This window comes from Dermacentor silvarum, chromosome 1 (assembly GCF_013339745.2).
Source record: "Dermacentor silvarum isolate Dsil-2018 chromosome 1, BIME_Dsil_1.4, whole genome shotgun sequence".
Lineage (NCBI taxonomy): Eukaryota > Metazoa > Arthropoda > Arachnida > Ixodida > Ixodidae > Dermacentor > Dermacentor silvarum.
The window spans coordinates 225,207,133-225,226,914 of NC_051154.1; the positions used below are offsets into that span (position 1 = coordinate 225,207,133).

General features: G+C 47.1%; 1 protein-coding gene across 11 annotated transcripts in view; it reads left to right on the forward strand.

The window, feature by feature from the left end:
• LOC119436845 (protein PRRC2A) overlaps positions 1 to 19,527 on the forward strand; it is a 140,981-nt gene extending 121,454 nt beyond the window's left edge. For all 11 annotated transcript variants that reach the window (XM_049660012.1, XM_049660011.1, XM_049660019.1 and 8 more), the window contains 5 exons: positions 3,874 to 4,097; positions 5,513 to 5,840; positions 16,535 to 16,690; positions 16,865 to 17,641; positions 17,789 to 19,527. In XM_049660012.1, coding sequence (XP_049515969.1) covers positions 3,874 to 4,097; positions 5,513 to 5,840; positions 16,535 to 16,690; positions 16,865 to 17,641; positions 17,789 to 17,977 — 1,674 coding nt within the window. In that variant the 3' untranslated portion in view covers positions 17,978 to 19,527. The remainder of the gene's footprint in view (positions 1 to 3,873; positions 4,098 to 5,512; positions 5,841 to 16,534; positions 16,691 to 16,864; positions 17,642 to 17,788) is intronic.
• The last annotated feature ends 255 nt before the right edge of the window (positions 19,528 to 19,782 follow it).

The window sequence follows — 19,782 nt, forward strand, 5'->3', positions numbered from 1 at the left end:
TCGGTACATCTTAGTCCGCAATACTCCCGTCCTGGCTTCAAACAACAAAGAGCTTCCCCTAGAATTATCGTAGATGTTTTCTTTGGCAATTTCTTGCTTGAAAGTTCGGTATGTTCCCAGTGCTGATTTCGTCTGCATCCCTGTTTTCCACAGACCCCTCTCTGTTTCCTTAACCTTTTTCTTAACCGCCGTTTCCTGGTTTGCACCCCTCCTGCAGTCCAAATATTTGATTGACAGTTTTCTGGTCGGCTTCCTCCATTTTGTATCAACATTCCTCATGTACAAATAACTGAAAACTCTCCTTGCCCACCGCTTTTCTGCCATTACTCTCAATTGCTCCTCAAATTCTATTTTGCTGCTGGCTTCCCTGCCCTCGAATGACATCCATCCCATGTCACCCTGTACCCCCTGATTTGGTGTATTTCTGTGTGCTCCCAGAGCCAGTCTACCTGCCCCTCGCTGCTTAACTTCCAACCTTGCTTCAACCTCTGATCTCATGCACATTACTGCATTGCCGAAAGTCAAACTAGGGACCATCACCCCTTTCCAAATCCCTCTCACCACTTCGTAGCTATTGTAATTCCACAGTGCCCTATTTTTCATCAGCTGCATTTCTGCTACCTTTAGCCGTCACATATTTTTCATGTTCCGTTAGGTACTCAGCCCCATTGTTTATCCACACTCCATCCCCCACCTCCAGCGTAACCTCCTGTATCCTATGCTCGCTGCCCTGATTGTCATTAAAAGTCATGACAGCAGATTCTTCTTTACTAAACTTCAAACCTAAGATGTCCATTAATCTAAATTAGTCTAAATTAAACTAAATTAAGAAACACAGTGTCACGCGCACACATGCAAACATGAACACGCTCGTTGACCACGGAAACTAGCTGTCAAAAAGCGAGTGACGAAGCCCAGCGAGCGAATTGACCTTCGTGCTAGCACACCTCTCGCTTCTACGTGAAATATAAGCGGTGAAAACACAGCGCACGGTCGACTCTCCCCGTCGCAAATCGCTTTCAAGATAGGGCTAAGGCGATCGTATCGCTGAGTGGATCATCGCACAATACGTTCTGCTTCGGTCCCTGAAACCCTTCTGCATTGCTTTGCTGGCGAAAATCCTCTTGTTTGTGCCAGTCCCGCACGCTAGTTTCGGATTAGCCGAACGCCCGTGATGTGGCCTGATTTCCGTCCCGTCTCCACGCACATGATAACTTTCCTTTTAAATGTGGCATCGTGATGCACTTGGCAGTTCATGCTGATAGAAAGCGCAGAAAACGGGAAGACAGACGGTAGACTAATGCCCAAGCTCAAGTACTGCGGCACACGGCGAAGGTTACGGCAGCTAGGCTCGAAGCGCGCACGAGGCAGCCATTTTGAAAGGCCGATGGCTATAGGCACTGGGCGCTGGATGAATTTGGACCGGTGGCGCCTTCATGTGGCGGCGCCGCGAATGTAATGGCATGTGGCGGCCGGGCCGCACGCAGCAGGCGCTGCCATGAAACCAAGTCTGATCAAACATGTTGCGTTTTTAGGTGCACTAACAGTTACTAAAATATGACTGAAGCTGGTTAGGCCATTCAATTCAATCGGTGTTCATCGCGGCATCGCGTTTTTCAGGCGGAAAGTCTGTATATGTGCGCTGTGTAGGCAACAGCGCGTACAGTGTTCAGCAATTGAAACACGATACTCGAATCGCATGGTCGCCAGCGCTTTTTGCACTGACTGTAAACGCTGGGGACGCCAAACTGATGCATTGTGTATAGTGAAAGCGAGAACCTTCGTAACGCATTGTGACTGCATTTGGTCCCACGGCGCTCACCTGTGGCGCGAAAAGAGAAAAAAAACGGCGGCGGCCGCGCGCTGCCAGCGCTTCAATTGCTGGGCACTGTACATTTTCGACCCTTTTTTGCTATGGTCTAGTATAGTAGTTCTAACGTTAATAAAAGAGCCGTTCATACGCAAGAGCTTCGTGTCCCACTTGCCTGTCTTCGCCTTCGCAGTGTAACGGCTCCGGAGTGTGGGCACCGAAGGCGAACACTCAGATTTGTAGTCATTTTGCCGTCTTATCAGTGTATCAATCTTCCTTTTAATGTACATTTTCCTTTCTAGCAATTCCCAACTCCGGTTACGTCCGGCACATGACTGTGCTGTGCATCGACGGCAAACGCCAACGCAGTGGCGTGTTCACACTTGCCGCCACCGACGGCTCCCGTCGCGCTAAGCTATATAAAATGATCCGTGACTGAAGACTGGGCTGGTTTATAAGCAATTAAAAATGGGGAATCGTTGCAAAGATAAAAGAACTACAACGGACAGAGAACGCGAACTTACCGACACGTGCGATCGGCGAAGCAGCTCAAGAAACAGAATAAGGAAGACGTAGGTCTCCTTTTCTTTTTTTTTTTCTGTCCATAATCTTTGTGTTCTTCGTCTATTTACATGATTAAATACGTGAGAATGTTAACACGCACAGCAAAATAACATCTGCAATATAACTGCTGGAGTTCCATGTATTATCTTGCCGCGGAGCTCCGTTTGCGTGGTGCATTTGCATCACAATTTGTGCTCGTTTTCTGCTTTATATACTACTTCATGCCAGGAATGTGATCTGCCTCGTACAAGTGACGACCTTTCTCAAAAGCAGACACACGAAAATGCGTTTTCCGGTGCGTCAGCCCCTGAAACCCGCAGTGCCAAATACTGGAAACACCGAGCGCCTTCATCGTGTCGTCTACTTCACATGCCAGTGCTCCGACAGCTGCCGCTCGCGGCGCTGTTCCCCAGCATATCGCCGGCGCGCCGCTGGCACCTTACAACGGCCGCCTGGTGCATATATATATGGTAGCACAGATTTAGGGTCGTACTCAATTCTGACGCACACGCAAATTTTGGACCTGTTTTATAGGGAAAAAAGTGCGCATTAATTCGAGTAAATACAGTATATTAACAAGCACGGTGTCAGCACGCACAGGCAAACATGAACACATCACATTCAATGAGCATGGAAACTCGCTGTAGAAACACTGGCGTTAGGAAGCGCGACATCAGCAGCGGGCAGTGCGACATTCGTGCTGTCTATCACTTCAACTAAAACTGAGTGCTGAGAACACACAGCACGCACAGTTACGAGCCGCCAACACACCTATACTGCCTAGACTCTGCCCCCAACACAGGTCGCGTTTAAGATATGGCCCGCACGCTGCCGCGCAGTACGCAGTTGATGCCAGAGTACAATGCTGCCCGCTATCCCCCCAACCGCCGCTTTCCTCGCGCGCGCACGTGATTTAGCCGCAGTCGTTGGCTCCCCTCACACGCTTTCAGTCACACATACAGCTTACGGCGCGTGGCGACGGCATAAACACCATCTTTAGATAGTAAATACGAATCTCAAAGGCAAAGCTTTTGCTGGTGGAAACCGAGAACAGGTCATGGGTGTCGCCCCCAGCACTTTCGGCGGCCAATGCCATCGTCAAACCACCAAGCCAAGCGACATGAAAAGTCAGCATGGCCGCTCGGGCCGGCTCTGGGTGGCAGTTCGCAATGCATGATGCGGGAACAGTCCGACAGTTGCGACCCAACAGCGGTGTTACCAATGCATTGGGTCCTGTGGGAAGTATGCCGGGACTGGCCGAAAATGACGTAACAGCGGGGTTCTACTGTACCTTTGTCCCTTCTTTCAATTTCTTGTACCAGTTATCCAGAGGACAATTCCAGTTCTCTTATATCCTGCCATATGATGAAATGTCTTCACCAACGATGACACTGGTGATTACTATAATACCCATCCATCGAAATCCTGATGGCAGTGAGGAACTGAACAGAGAACAGTTCTCGGCTGCTTTCGTGTATGTAAAACGCCACTGTCTGCAGGTCTGGGAGAACGTGGGGCCCCTGCCAACAGTGCTGGAGCACGGTGCAGTCTCGGTTGCGGGGGACGACACTGGCAGTGCTGCAGTACAGGCTCCAAGCTTTGGCTCCTTCGGAGGCTCTGCTTCATCTGATGCTTCTTTTGCGACAAGCAGCACGGCAACCGAAAACATGGCTCAGCAGGGTCAAACAGAGTCAACACAGGCAACTAGTGAAGCTGCCTTTGGGTGAGTGGATAGCAGCAACTCCATGTGTTGGCAGCCCTGCATGCTAACCAGCACGAACTGGGCTGTTGTTTAAACGCACCTATAAAATCTCTACTATAAAACATCTTGACTATAAACACTTGTTTGGCGCATTTGTAGCCCAACACTTTCAACACACGGGCAAGCGTTGCGTGCTCGTGCCGCTTGCGTTGCTTCGCCACCGCTGCGCTAGCCAAAATGCTATCCCCTCAATACATCTACGCGCGGGCCGTTGGCTGTTCTCTTCAGAGCATGTGCAGAGCGATCCCCAACCTTCGTGCCGCTTTGAACTGCTGTCTGTAACTGTCGGCGAAGCAGCGCGAGTGCGTTTTAAGCACACGCTGCGCCCTGCGCTGCGACATCAGTGTCACCAACATGCTCCTGTGCTTAGCCACTCGCCCCATTTACGATGGCGCGGAGTTCAAATTACTGGTGGTGGTGTGGATTTCAGTCTGAATTAGCGGGATGCGTTGCATACTGCCGTGGCTACGTCTAATTATCCAAAATTTCGAGTCAATAAGTTAAGCATTAACGAGCTTTTATTGTACTGCCAAATGAAACAGCGATTTGTTTTGCATTGTGTGTGCATCTTGTTTGATTCGACCCACCAGATAATTTGATCACTTTCGTTGGTCCATTCAGGGTCAAATTAACAGAAGTCGACTGTATTATATTTTGAATTAGCTTTCATAATCGCACTGAAAGTGGTATGTCGTCATCATCGTGCTATGTGAAAACCTCTTTTTTTCACCATTTATGGTCGCCATCTTGCGATGACAATGGTGATACCTCCAGCTAGGCTGGCTCTCGCGGCAAGTTATTGTGGATATCATTAAGGTTTTGTATTGGATTGCACTACGCAGCATTTTTGTACAAGTTTTCATGGAACAAAATGCGTCCAGTAAGTTTGGGTAAATGGTATAACAATGAACAATTCATTGGGAGATAACACTTTCACTTTAAAATCTTCGTAGGGCAAGCTAAAACTAAGTTTTTTTTTGTAAGACATGACGATGTGTTTGACGCATTTACTGTACCTTAAACTTCGTCAAGACAGATGCTGCCGCTGTTGTCACTGAGATCATTGAGATCGGGTGCGTGCGTGCTGACCATCATGTTCGAATTATCCCGTGAAGGTTTATTTCAGGATTGAAGTAGCAATAGCTTGGGCCCATAGAAATGTATGTGTGTCGATTGGTACCTTTGTTCTCAATCGAATTTGGTTAACCAGAGTCAGATTGCAGAAGTTTTACTCTATTCCTCGTTGTATGAAGTAACGATTTAAAGCCGCTGCCAAATTGCAGCTAACTGCAAAGCTGATGTAGCTAGAAGTGTTTTTTATAATTAAACTTCAGGTGATGTGTGTCTAATTTGTGTTCCTTAATGGGCATGCGCAGCTCTGTGTCTCCACTAAAGCCAGCTACGCCATCCTCCCTGTCGCACCATGTGGCTTCGGCAGTTGGTGCTGGCCATCAGCACACTTCTGCCAGTGGTCACCATCACCACCACCACCACCACCATCACAACCACCATCACCACCAGCCACAGGCTCAGCAACAGCCACCAGTGCAGCCTCAGCAGCATATGTCTTTGGCAGCCCACCATCATCATTCACAGGCAGCACAGGCCCATGGTTGCTTGCAGGCATCACAGCAGCAGCAGCAGGCAATGATGCGACAAACTCACCAGGCGCACACTATGCTGGATCAGCAGAACTTGTCCAAGGCGAGTACTGGCCTCTCAAGTAGGCCCATCTTTGTGTAGTTCTTTCATAACTGCCTTACAGGGGAGTCATGAGGTGCACTCTTTAAGGAAGGGGGGATGCGGCTTTCACGTTGCGAAAAATGGCTAAAAAAATTAATTTTTTGAAAATCACATTTTCAGTTTCTATAACTCTTTTTCTATCTGATTCCGAAATATCATCAGATTTGTATCAGCCAAGGTGCCGAAAAATTGCTGATGGCGTCATCTGCTCCGCTTGTTGCAGTCTCCTCGCAAGCTCTGGACAGTTTCCGTAGTCTCGACAAGTGTCAAAACGGGCGCTGCGCGGACATCGCAGGAGCGTGGCCGATCCCGCTTTTTCTAGACATCTCAGACCCGCGGCTAAGCATTCCGAGCATCGGCTACGTGAACTTGCGACCAAGCTTCAGGCACGGAATCCTCAAACACGCGGCTAAGCCTTTCGCGCGTAGGCGTCTCAGACTCTGCTACACTAGCACATTGCACGTGGACTTCTCGGACCCTTGCCTAAGCATTTTGTGCATTGGTGCCCTCGACTGCACGACTAAGCTCATCGAGCGTCGACTCCTCGAGCCCGCGGCTAGGCATTTCGCACGTCGGCACATTGCTCATCGAGTGTCGACTTTCGTAACTGCAGCTAGGCACTTCGCTCGTCGGCACCTCAAGCGTCGGTCGACTCCTCGAGCCCGCGGCTAGGCACTTCGCGTGTCGGCACCTCGCTCATCGAGTGTCGGCTCCTCGGACCCGCAGCTAAGCACTTTGCACGTCGGCACCTCGAGCGTCTATTCCTCGGACCCGCAACTAGGCATTTAGCACATCTGTACCTCGGACTGCACGACTAAGCTCATTGAGTGTCGACTCCTCGTACCCGCAACCATTCATTTAGCGCATCGGCACCTCAGACCCGCGACTTAGCACATCGCGCGTCAACTCTATTATCATATTGCCACGATATCTCGTATCAATACCTATCATACCACCCCTCATCATGAGCTCTTTTCACTAGGCCACTTGGGCCGGCACCGACACCTGGCTGCAGAAGTGAGGCGTCGTACAAAAGTACAGGCTGGAAAGCACCTAGCAGCTGCATTGCTTCGTCTTCGGACCATCTCGCAGCAGCTCTGTTGTCGATTTCTTCAGCAGCGGCTACGATCTAAAGTTTCTATTTCACTTCACTGTAAAAGACTGCAGCCGAGACACATTCGTGATGCCTAAACAAGGCTGGCCAACTGTGCAAACTGGGCTTACAAGAAACGGCACCTGACTCATGCGAAAAGCGTGCAAAACTCATCTAACCAGACTATGGATGTGGATCTGGTTATAACCTCTGTTGGCCTCTTATTGGCTTAACACACGTCGATGTCGATAGGCATGCGGACAACGCGGACTCTGCACGGTAGGCCGTGTGTTGCCGTGAAGCCGACCCCCACCCCCTCCTTTCGCGAATCTTCGCAGATAACCCGCAGCCCCACTCTTTAAGCAATTTTTTCCAATTTTTGGTGCTTGGTATATGCGAGAAAATACGGTAAGCTGGCAATTAACGGCGGTGGGAAAGGGTCCAGATTCCGCTTTTAACGAAGTTAAACTGACATCGTATGAAAAGGAGGATCCCGGATGGCCAGATTCTGAAATGCCTCAAGGCTGGTAATGAGGAAAGTCTGGCGAGGGCTCCAAATGGCAGATGCGTATTCTAGTTTGGGTCGTATTAGTGTCTTATAAGCACACATGCTTTCACATGCCGAGGTGCGTTAAGTGACGTAAAAACCCAAGTGATTTGTTAGCTGAAGAGATAACGTTAGTCACATGCAGACACCAGCCCAGATCATTTGAGACGGTAACACCCAGGTACTTACAATTGTTTACAGACTCAATTTGTTCGTTGGGGATTTCGTATTGAAATACGAAGGGGTTAGAACGGTGAGAGAACAACATTGCTTTACATTTAATAGGGTTTAGGACGGTTAACCAACGTTGACACCAATTTTGAATGTTGTTTAGCTCTTGCTGAAGGGCAATTTGATCATTATTATTAGTAACTGAGCGGTAAATGATACAGTCATCAGCGTACATGCAGATTTTGCATGACACGTGTAATAGTAGATCATTAATGTATATTAAAAATAGGAGGGGGCCTAGTACAGAGCCCTGGGGGACGCCTGATGTTACGGGTAGAGGCTGAGAAGTTTTGTTATTGACGTACACCGACTGCATGCGATTAGTAAGGAATTGTTCGATCCATGTTAAAACTGTAGGATGTAGATTTAACCGAGAAAGTTTTAGGAGCAGTCGTTGGTGAGCTACTTTGTCGAATGCTTTTGCGAAGTCAAGGAAAATTGCGTCAGTTTGTGTGTTAATTTCGAGTGTAGATCGTGAAGAAAAAATAGCCAATTGTGTTTCACAAGTTAATCCCTTGCGGAATCTGTGCTGGGATTGGTCAAAGAAATTGTTAGTGTCAAGGAAGTTAATAAACCGATCCCACCAGCCAGTTTCACGACGCCACCGCTGCCGCGGTGCATGCTGGTACTTGTAGTCATCCGGCCGCTCCAGCCGCCCGGAGTGCCTGTGCGTTCTTTATCCGAACGATTTTTGGCAATTTTTATGGTTCGTGTAGAGCCATCGTGCGATGAGAGGATTGACCTGCTGCGTTCCTGGCTGGTACAACAACCACACAAGTGACTAAGGCTTCGGATTCTATGTGTTTTCCTAAAGAGCGAAAGCTTCGAGAGACGTGGATCCAACGGATTAATAGGTGGTACTGGTAATACACAGCGTGAGAATACGGGGCGAATAGCGGCCGCATTTCGATCGGGGCAAAATGCGAAAACACCCGTGTACTCAAATTTCCCGGAATTTATAGATTATTTGTCGATTATCGATTAGCTATTGATTGGCTATCGCAAGGTATTGGCCACGTATTTGGGCTAGGCCAAGAACTACCAAGTCATCCCCAGCATTTTTTGAAATCGATTATTGATTGATAATTTATTAGTTATTAATTAGCTATAGATTGGCTATCGCAAGGTATTGGCCACGTATTTGGACTAGGCTAAGAACTACCAAGTCATCCCCAGCATTTTCCGGAATTTATTGATTATTGATCGATTAGCCAGGTATTGGCAACGTATTTGGGCTAGGCTAAGAACTACCAAGTCATCCCCAGCATTTCCCGGAATTTATTGATTATTGATCGATTAGCTATTGATTGGCTATCGCGAGTTATTGGCCACGTGTTTGGGCTAGGCTAAGTCCTACCAAGTCATGCCCAGCATTTTCCGGAATTTATTGATTATTGATCAATTATCGATTAGCTATTGATTCGCTATCGTAAGGTATCAGCCACGTATTTGGGCTAGGCTAAGCACTACCAAGTCATGTCCAGCATTTTCCGGAATTTATTGATTATTGATCAATTTTTGATTAGCTATTGATTGGCTATCGATTGGCAATGATTGGCTAGCTTACTTAAGAACTTCTAAACTTCTAGATATCACTGTTACCGAAGTCTGCAAGTCGTGCGCGAATCCCATGTAGGTAAGTAGGGAACAAAAGTTTTGGCGCCGCATTTCAGACCTGTCTCCAACAGGTATACAAATCCTATTATGTCCGTCGCTAAGCAAACATTACGTTGCAGTCACCGAGATGCACGTGCGCAAAAATAGTAACGCAAAACGACCGCGTACATCAGCATGTACTACATACAAAGCTCGAAAAAATACGATACTCGACGCGTTATGAGCGGGTAGCAACCGAATGGAAAGAGGAACAGGCACTTTTCAACGTTCGCCTCGCATGCTGCAATGAACAGCCGATGTAATTTCTTTAAATACATGACGAATGTTTCTCGGTGGTGGAGTCGCAGATATGTCTGGGAAGCTCGTGCGCAGTACTCGAGCGCGGACTGCGGTGGTGTGGTTGACTAGTTGACTACAACCAAGATGGTGGAAGTGCTACTTCCGGAAAACCGGCGCATGCGCAGATCGGTCGGTGGGATCGGTCTATTATATGGGTGTAAATGACATGTTCCATGATCTTACAGGGCACCGACATGATGGAAATGGGGCGGTAGTTCAAAGGCAAACCTTTATTGCCCGATTTGTAGACTGGAACGACCTTGCTCATGTTCCACTCTTTTGGGAGGTTTCCAGAAGACGGTGACTGTGAAAACAACAATGTTAGGCATGCCGCAGAGATGATCTTAGTGTTTTTTAAGAACTTCGATGTGATTTCGTCGAGACCTGCGGATGACAAAAGTTTAATATTATCTATTTGAAATTCCATGTATCGAGAAAGTGATAGTCGGCATAGTAGGTAAAGACTGCGCTAGAAACGTAGGTAAGGGAGTGTCGGGACCCTGCTCATTCGGGAAGGAGATAGTGCGTGATGGCAGCTGGTTAATGATTTGCCAAAATTTCTTTGGATTTTCACTTATCATGTTAGCCAGGTCGAAATGAAAGTGTATTTGCGTGAGCGGATGGATTGCTGATATATAAATGCCTTCTGCTTCGTAGTACTTTTTCCATGAGTGATCGTTTGGGTTTTGTTTAGCTTGTCGAAAAAGGCGATTTTTCTTATTCTCGAGTGTTTTCAGATTTTTTGTGAACCATGATTTATGGAGGTTAGCATGAATCGATAATGTTAGTATGTATTTTTCAGTTGAAAGTGCCACTTTTTCCTGAAAGAGACCAGTTTTCTTGAACAGAGTTTTGTTCAAAGGCCGTTTCAAATTCGTTTTAAAATTCGTTTCAATTCAGTATTTATTGCTGGGTAATTGCCTTTATCGTAAAGGCAGATTTTTTTTTTTATGAGTATGGCACGGGGACGGGAATAAGGTGAATGTAGCATGATTACTTTATGGTGATTTATTTCGTTACAGTAAGAGACGATATTGTTTCAGGAGTTGAAGACAATACTAGGTCTAGAATGTTGGCATTATCATGCGTGACACGCGTTGGTTCAGTTGCCAATTGTGAAAGGTTATAATTCAGACAGACATTAACGAACTCTGAATTCAGTGCTACCGGTAGTTATTTGAGGGTTAGTCCAATCAATGTTTGGATAATTGAAATCCCCGAACAGCAGAATGTGTGCGTTAGGGTATTTTTTAACTAGTTGGCTTAGGATGCTATTCAGTTTTCTGGGAAAATCTGCAGAACTGCAGTGGGGGGTTGTAGCGTACACCTACAAGTAGTAGTTTTGGTTTGGCACGACAGAGGATCCATATAATTTCGAAGTCCGAGCTTACGTGCACGGTGGAAAACGATAGTTTTTTTTTTTTTTTTTAATGGCTATAAGGGACGCCTCCACCTCGTCCTTGCCGATCTTTGTGGAGTAGTTCAAAGTTTGGCAGGTCTTTTAATATTTCAGTATCGGGAGCGTCCTCTGTGAGCCATGTTTCGGTTAGTATGAGCAGGTTGCTTTCGTATAATGAGACAAGATTTGATATAGTATCATGTTTTGTAAGGATGCTTCGTATGTTAGTGTAGATAACTGAAAATGACGGACTTGAACGAGCGGCAGGTGTAGCACAGCGAGGCAGTTTTTGACGGCGTGATAGCTATGTTAGTTCTTGAACACTTTTAGATGACTCATCAAAGACATAACACTTAGAGTTGATGTGCAATGTTTTGTAATAACGTGAATAAGGCATAGATTTGTTTTTCGCAAAGGCGATAAGATATAAGATGCCTCCGCACATTTTGGACCTGGCGGGAGGAGTCTTCGCCAATGCCGTAAGGGGTACCTGGCCATTAGACAAAATCGTTTCTTTAGTTTTGTCTTTGCAAGTGCTTTTGCCCTGCTATAGTAGCAGGTGCTCCCCAGCGTCGGCCCAGTGCGAGGATAGCACACGCACAGCGCCCAAATTTCACCATTCGCAGAGCGGTTTTATGTCTGCACAAGGTTCAACCTGGTCGACAGGACAGATAGAAACAATGCGATGCAGACAGAAGAAACGTGAACTTGACGGTACCTTCTTGATTTCAGAGAATCTTTGACGGTTGGCAAATCACGCTGAACCTGACAATCAAGAGGCATCTGATACATTCTTGTTATGCAATGTTAGGAGACTCCCGAGCATGTGCAGCACCGTCTTGTATACAAAATTTGTAGATATGCGATATTTGATTCAATGTTTGGCTTTCTTATTCGGTTCGAAATCTACTATTCGGTATTCACACAACCCTAGCAATTGGAGATCACTGGGAGAGACCTTCATCCTGCAGTGGACATAAACATGTGATGACCCCTTGTGTCACCTTCGAACATCCAATCTGGGAGATTGGCCAAAAATAAGGGGGGGGGGGGGGGGGGGACTTTTTTTATGCGTGATTTGTAGGAAGAAATGGCAGAACAGAGCGCACTGTCTTCCTTCCTTCCAATGAGTTGTGCAATAAAAAAAAGTTTTTTTTCCCCCTTGTTTTTGGCCAATCCCCCAGATTGGATGTTCCAAGGTGACACAAGGGGTCATCGTCACATTTTTATGTCCACTGCAGGATGAAGGCCCAAGCAGCCACCCTTTTGCAAAAATAAGCACGTACACATACGAATCAATACACCCGAATCAGTTATAATGAAAGAGGATATAATGAAGTAAATGCAATTCTCCTTGAAATCCCCATAGAGATTCACATAATTAAAACCTTGCTTTATTGAAGTAACTTCTGCCAATAGATGTAGCGAACTAGATTTGTTTCTGAAACCAAAACCAGTAGCCATGGTAGTCCCCTGCCCAAACAGTAAATAAACACACAAACCCAGTGGGCAAAACACGTTGACAGACAGCACTAGTGTGGCCTGCCAGCAAATGAAATTCCCCTTGAAATCCCCATAGGGATCCATGTATTTAAAACCTTGTTTTAACAAAGTAAAATTGTCCTGCCAATGAATATAGCAAATTAGATTAGTCTCCGAAACCAAAAAAAACCAACAGTATCCACACTAAGTACAAGCCGACTTCTGTTAATTCGACCTCGACAGAAAAAGATGGTGAAAAATGATACTGGGAGTACCTATGCATTTTTACTGGTATTGTAGAAAAAAAAAAATAAGTAGCAAAAGTCATTGTGTAGTTGTGAATTGCAAGAAAGTGCACTACATATGTCCGAAAATTGCGGAAAGTTCACAGCAAATTAACTTGTCATTGTCGCCAGATAACATTCATTGTGATGAGTGAAAAGCATAGCGTCATCTTCACTTGATCAGTGCTATTCTCAACTCGGGGGAATTAGAATACGGGGGTTAGCCTGCTCTATTGCGAGTGTTAAGGGGGGACATGGCATCTGAAGGTTTCTTAATTTATTTATTGAGCAAATTCAACCTAAATGCACAGATCTATGTATTTTCTTGTGCTGATTTTAAAAATGCAATTACTTTTTTTGTGGCTCAAGTAATTAATGAGATAATTAAATGTTAATTATTATTATTTAGTGAAACAATAGATAAAAATATACTGGCCAGAAAGTTATATTTATTGCATGTGTGGAAAGCAGAATGTATAAGGATTGCATTGCTGCAAGCAGTTTTCCAATCCAACAACAAATAGCAATTTAACAGCTTATGAAAGTTCAGTGTTTACAGCACAGCTACTAATTAAAAAAAAAGAAAGCGAATAAAAAATTGCAGAGATAGAAAAATAAGAATGTGCTTGCAGCATTTCAAGCTTTATTCATTTAGCTGCGTATAGCAAAAAAAAATACAGCTGCAGCTGTCCTACAGCTTGAGATATCGTTGCTCTGAACGGGCAGGGTGAGTAAAAAGCTAGTTCTGAGAAAATCAAGAAAAACGAAAACAGCTCGATTTATTCAGAAATATGGCAAAATGTTTACAAGTTACCAGCTGTAACTGGCTAGTATCCCCCTGGCACATAGTCATTTTGGGAATTGTTGCCCGTGTGACGTTTTTTGAGGGCCTGATGCATGTTTTCAGCTGATGCACGCTTTTGAGCTGAAGCTTTCAATCGCCGCCGATCTTTTTCAGCCATGCGATCACTGCAAAATGAGCTGGGGTTGAGGCTTAGCTCTTGCATTATAGATGCAGACGCTTTGACGTTCCCTGCGTTAAACTTCAGCACTGCTTCTGCCACAGCTGCCTGTACGGTGAACAGGGAGGCATGGCGATCCTTTGGTGCAAGAGACCAGATAACAGAGTGGAGGCTCTCGTTGCTGTTTTGGGTCTTTCCCCTCTGGCACCTCTCAAGCAACTTCTTTTCACTCAAACGCTCGTAAATAGGCAGCAAGGCCTGGCAAACATGAGGAGGCAGGTTTCGGGGATGTTTTGGGGCCGGCTCGCCCCTAGCCTCTGCGGCATTTTGACGGCACCACGAATTGGGGCCTGTTGGGCAAAATGTGTGGTTTGAGTCAAAGTCATTGGAGGTGATGTGGTAGTAAGTTGCCATCACTGCCTTGTGCATGGCATCTACGTCTCCTTTATGCGTTTTTAGCGCCCATCCGTAATACGAGCTTAGTCTCGTAATTAGGTCTGCTGTGAGCCGACCCTTTCCACCGAGGCTCTGAAGGCCAGAAGCTTTGTTTTTAGAAACAAGATTGCGCAACGCCGTACCCATCCGTTTCTGGACGTGGTTTACGCAATCCTCCTTGTCTATTTGCAAATAACCGTAAACTTTTTCCTCTTGCAGTGCAAGATAGGTACGGCTATCCCCATCACTCAATATAGTGGTGTAACGGAGGTTGTGCCGTTCGAGGGACCTTTTGAACAAAATGAGGGCGGCCTCCACTTCCATTTCTCCCGATTTTTTCTCGGTGTTCTTCTGGCACTGGTGATTCTTCTTCCAGTTTCCGAAAGAAGGATCATTTTCATTTGGGCCCGTCTCGCATCCCGCGCAAAAATTACTCAAGACAACGTAATCTAAACAAAGACCAGTAAACAGTTCGATCACGGCGCCGACGCCGATGTGAGAGGTGTGTCCGCGGGTCATCCACGACCCATCGTACGACACCGTGATGTTCCCGGGGTTGTTGAGGCACAATTCACCGTAAAGTTTGCGAACTGAGCGCGCGCACTCGCTTGTCACGTTTCGGGCAGCACGATCGGCGGCGGGAGTCAGCTTTTCCTTGACGTAGCGTTGCCACGTCTTCGTGTGAAGTCCGCGACGGCTAATGTTCATCGTGGAAAACACATCATTGAGGGCTGTTTGCCGGTTTCCCGTTGCTTGCATTGCTCGAGCAGCGAGAACGTTCACAACGAACGGGTTCGATTTCTGTTCACCGCGGATGCGCGGCGAGCTCCACGTCGACGTAACATCACCACAGTTCCCGCACATAAGAATCAACTTGACAGAGAGTCCGTATTCGTGCTCACCTCTGATGATTTTCATATCCCCGCAACTGCATTCGTTGCAATTCATTCGCGCAAGCAGAATGTTCACCGCATCTAAACTTACTATAGTAAACACGGTCCCATCAAGCGGCTCAACGGGTTCAGCTGCGGCATCGGTGTTATCAGTCAGGAGATAACGCTTCCTTTCCGTCGCGGGAGTCGACGACAGCTGCTGAAGCTTTTCTTTGGTTCTTTTTTTGCTCTCTTCCACTTCTGCGGGCTTCACAAACTTCGTATCGTGACGAACGCGACCTTCGACACCTTCGCACGGCGACGGGCTTGTTAGGCCTAGGCCTACGTCGGCGGTGTCAGCAGAGGCGGATTCAGAGGGGGACGCGACAACTTCGACGTCCGGATGTGTTGCGCTACGCTTCTTGAAGTTGTTGATAAGTGCACGTCGCACCTTCTTTGCACCGAACGTATTCTTCGTATGGAATTTCTTACGGGCCATCGCGTAGCACGGTGTCAATTCACTTGTCAATGACTCGACGCTCGGACAAGATGGCGCACACCCGACCGCGCGGATGAGCGCATGCAGACGACGAGAAAGGAATCCCGCCAATCGTATGCCGAGCACAGGTCACGTGCGCTAAACAGCCAATAAGGGGCCGCGCTGGGACTTTTTTTCGGCGCGGTACTTTAAGAAAGCCAATGGCAGCATGGTACCGGAGTTGGCGCGAATTTCAAGACGAAAGATCACCCTTTCAAATGACACCAAGATGTCCGCGATACGATGCGTGAAACGGCAACTGCGCTTCGCGAAAAAAGTACCGTTTTTGAGATAACTTCGGTTGTAATTCTGCAGGTATCGACAAAATAAAGTGATGTTGTGGCTAAGATATTGATTCAAGGGTGAAGAAACTTAGTGTAGTTGGGGGAAAATACCTGCAGATTTCAAAAATTTCATTTTCCAAAAGTCGATTTTTTTGCGATTTTTTCGTCCCAAAGAGCCGTGTCCCCCCTTAACTGTTTACGACACAGCGACCTGTATAATGCAGGATTTTGGAGGTGCCAAGCACTGTTGAAAGCATGTTGGACTGTATACCCACACTGCTATCTGCCGTATTTCATATTTGGAACTACTTATAGGGAGACCAGTATAATTATCTGTTTAAAGACATTATGAATACTGTGTCCTTAAAAAAAAGTATGCAACTTATTGCCATGCTGTTTGGTCGCTGTGAAAATTTTGTAGAGATCAGTGAACCTGGAAAAATGAATCTCCAGAGCTGCTCTTTAAAAGCAAGTTGCAGCTTAAAACAGCATAAATCAGCTTTGTTGGAAGTCTGACATGTGGCACTCCTATATTATGTTTCCAGAGCTAAAGTATTTATTGTGTATTTTAGGTGAGGGCCCTGCACGCACTGAGCCCGCCACCAACAGCAGCGGCCTCGTCTTTGGCTGGGTTGGACGTACGGGCCATGGCAAACCTTCAAGTGGCAGGCATGCCCCAGGCAGTGGCCAGTCCTCCTACTGCCTTGCTGTTCACAAGCACTCAGCAGGTAAACCTGATCTTTCACTGAGCATTCTTGGTCATTTTATTTACATGATGAACCTACAGAGCCAATCCCCTGACCTATTTGTGATTGATCATTGTGGTCTGACTAAGCAGCTGAAGGCATATAGGTGGAGTTAAAAGATCTGGTAGGTAAGATACATGCACACGTCCATTGCAGATGACTCAGCCAGCAGCACTCTACCAGACACTGCTTCAGGACCCTGTGCCCCGTCCTGTGGCCCACCAGTTTTCACAAGCTACACATGGCTATCCAGCTCCCCCACCTTTGGGGTCATACCAGAGCTTCAACCAAGGGGGCATGTTTGTGCCCCCTCCGCCAGCTCACTCTGGGCCTGACATGTTTGCTGCCACTGGAGCAGCTCTGCGGCTGCAGCCAACATACCAGGCAGGGCCGCCTGTGCCTACAAGCCAGGTGCTGGGCCAGCAAAGCTTGCCAACTGCACAGCAACTGCTGGGATCTGGCCGGGCGGCTCCTGGGGGGGCACCTCTGGGCACCTCGTACTACCCATCCCAGGGTGGCTACTACCCTTCTCAGCAGCAGAGCCAGGCGCTGGCCTTTGGCTCACAGCCACCCCTTCATCGCACCTTCCACCCACCGCCCTTCAAGTCGCTGGAGCTTGCAACTGAATTTGGTGCCACGCCAACGCCGAAGGCCCAGGCAAGCAAGGCCTTTCCCCCTGGATCACCCTTTGCCTTTGGCCAGGGCCGGCAGTCTGCGCCACCCACGGCAGCCACCACGGGGACAACTCCCCCGGGGAGCTCCTTGCGGCCACCTGTGCAAGTGCTGCCACTGCCTCCAAACCTGGTACGAGGCACCCCTCCGACAGCGCCCACCAAGTATCCTGCACCCATTCAAAGGCCCCAACAGGGTCTGACGCTGACCTCTACACAGCAGCCCCGGGGCCCACCTGCACCTGCGCTACGAGCTCAGCAGGTGCGGCAACCCTCCAGAGCGCATTAGTTTTTAGGCTGATGAAGTTATGTGCAGGTTATGAAAAATTTTTCAGAAGCATGCACTTGGTGAGGGGCAACATTTGACCACACTGTTTGGACTAGCATTAAAGTTGCTGTATGTTTGCAGCCACCAGCACGTCAACTGCCCACCAGCGACCAGCAGGCCAAGCAGCAGGCTGAGGCGGTCAAACAAGCGCAGTTATTCTTTGCCCAGTCCAAACCGACGGCCCCCGAGCCAACCGCCGAAGTTGGCCTGGTGGTCAACGAAAGCTCCGACGACAAAGCTCTGCCCCCCAAGGAGGCAGCCGAGGAGTGAGGCCCACCTGCTGGGCTGGGACTGACCGGCGCCTGTACGGCCCTCACCGCCGCTTGGTTGTCCCTGGGAAATCACGTGCTGACTTGCCTATTCTCTTTTTGCCTACACTGTCCCCGCCTCCCATAAAGGACTTATCTGGTCCATGGTTTAATAAATGTGGTCTCCCCCTAACCCCCTTTTTTACTTTTCGGTCTCCTGTTGCCTTCAGCAAGGCATCAAGGATCTGAATTAATTTTTTTACATGTGTGCCGACATGGGGGCAGTTGGCGAACAAGGGAATTCTCTGTGTGTGAGCATGTGTGTGTAAGTGTACAATGCTGCTGCTGATTCATAGCCCCCTTCTCTGTCTGAGAGTTTTTGTCCATTTCGGAAAAGGGTAATGAAATTGGTCTGGCGAGCTTTGGATAAGTATAAATATTATACATATGTATAACAAGTGTGTAAACATGACTGTACTGTAGCTGATCGTGTTTTTGTGGGCAGGCTTCTGCCACAACCTTTTTTTAATGAAAAATATTTTTGTCTTCTTTTTCTCAAGGGCCTTTTAATTTGTGCCCAAGTTTTGTGGATCCTCCCCTAAACGTTTTTGCCTCCTTCCTGTGGTTGAATGTGTCTTTTTGAGTCTGTGTTTCTGTCCATACCTGGAATGGTGACAAATGTGGTCAGTGGGACCGACACCATTGGTTCTTCCCTTATTGCGTAGGAAACCTAACCGGAATGGTTTCCGTTCACGCCTCGAGCGCTTCTTGTGTGGTTCTTGTGACGTGCTTTTGCTCTTAATTTATATACACCCATATGGGAGGAGGAGGAGGCAGGATCTGTTTTGACCAGGCATAGCATAGGGGATTCCCTTGCCTTGTTTTTTTGAGAATGGCTTTTTTAATTTAATGTTGCAAAGGAGCATGCACATTGGAAATTGTGGCTGCGCTATTTGAAGGACTAGTTTGCAAGAGAAAGGCATTCTTGATGGTGTTGAAAAATGCTGTGTGCGGTATAAACAGCAGTGGATGCACAATGTACATTTGAGAGTGATGTGACAACTCTTCAGTTTATGCTGTGTAATTAGTGTCTATAACAGTAGTAAACTGCCACCAAGTTAAGAATTGGGCGTTGTCACCACGGAAGTGTTGTGCAGTCATTTTGCCATGCAGCAGGCTGATATCTGTGGCAATGTGGTGTCCGTTGAATTTTGGGGAAAAAGCACCTGTGCTTGGATTTTTTTTTTCTCCTTTTTTAAAGGTTGTGTGGTGGTTTGTCATCCGTCAGTTAGCGGTGAGCTGCATTTAAGTTTGTGTGGACTCTTCTGTTACCTTGAAGGTACTGTAGTTCAGTGTAGGCGCTGGAAGCCATGTGATTCATCTAGGATCTGTGTGGCTGTCGTAAATCCTTCCCCTTCTCCTCCATTTTTTCCCCCTGATATGCAGGCACAAGTGTCATTCTGTGCATTTTGCCGCCTCGATTATTTTCTATTGAAAATGTGATGGGCACTTCATTGTATGAGGAGAGTTGCTGTATGTAGTTTTCTGCAATAAAGCACTAAGGATTATGCATCACGTTTTTGCCTACTTTTATGCACATTCAGATTTAAGTGTCTGTAAATCTGGCTGGTACAGCCCAGTGCCTTTTTTTGTCAAATGTTCATGTGTACACCCCTACTGTACATTTCGTGGGCAATGCATGTTAAGTTTGACCTCTTAGAACCAGCTACATAATAGCATCTTGAAGTAGATTTTTTGTAGCGCGATTTGTGCTATTCATTCTGATTCCATGTTTCAAGAACAGTGCGCATTTAAAGCTGCCCTGGA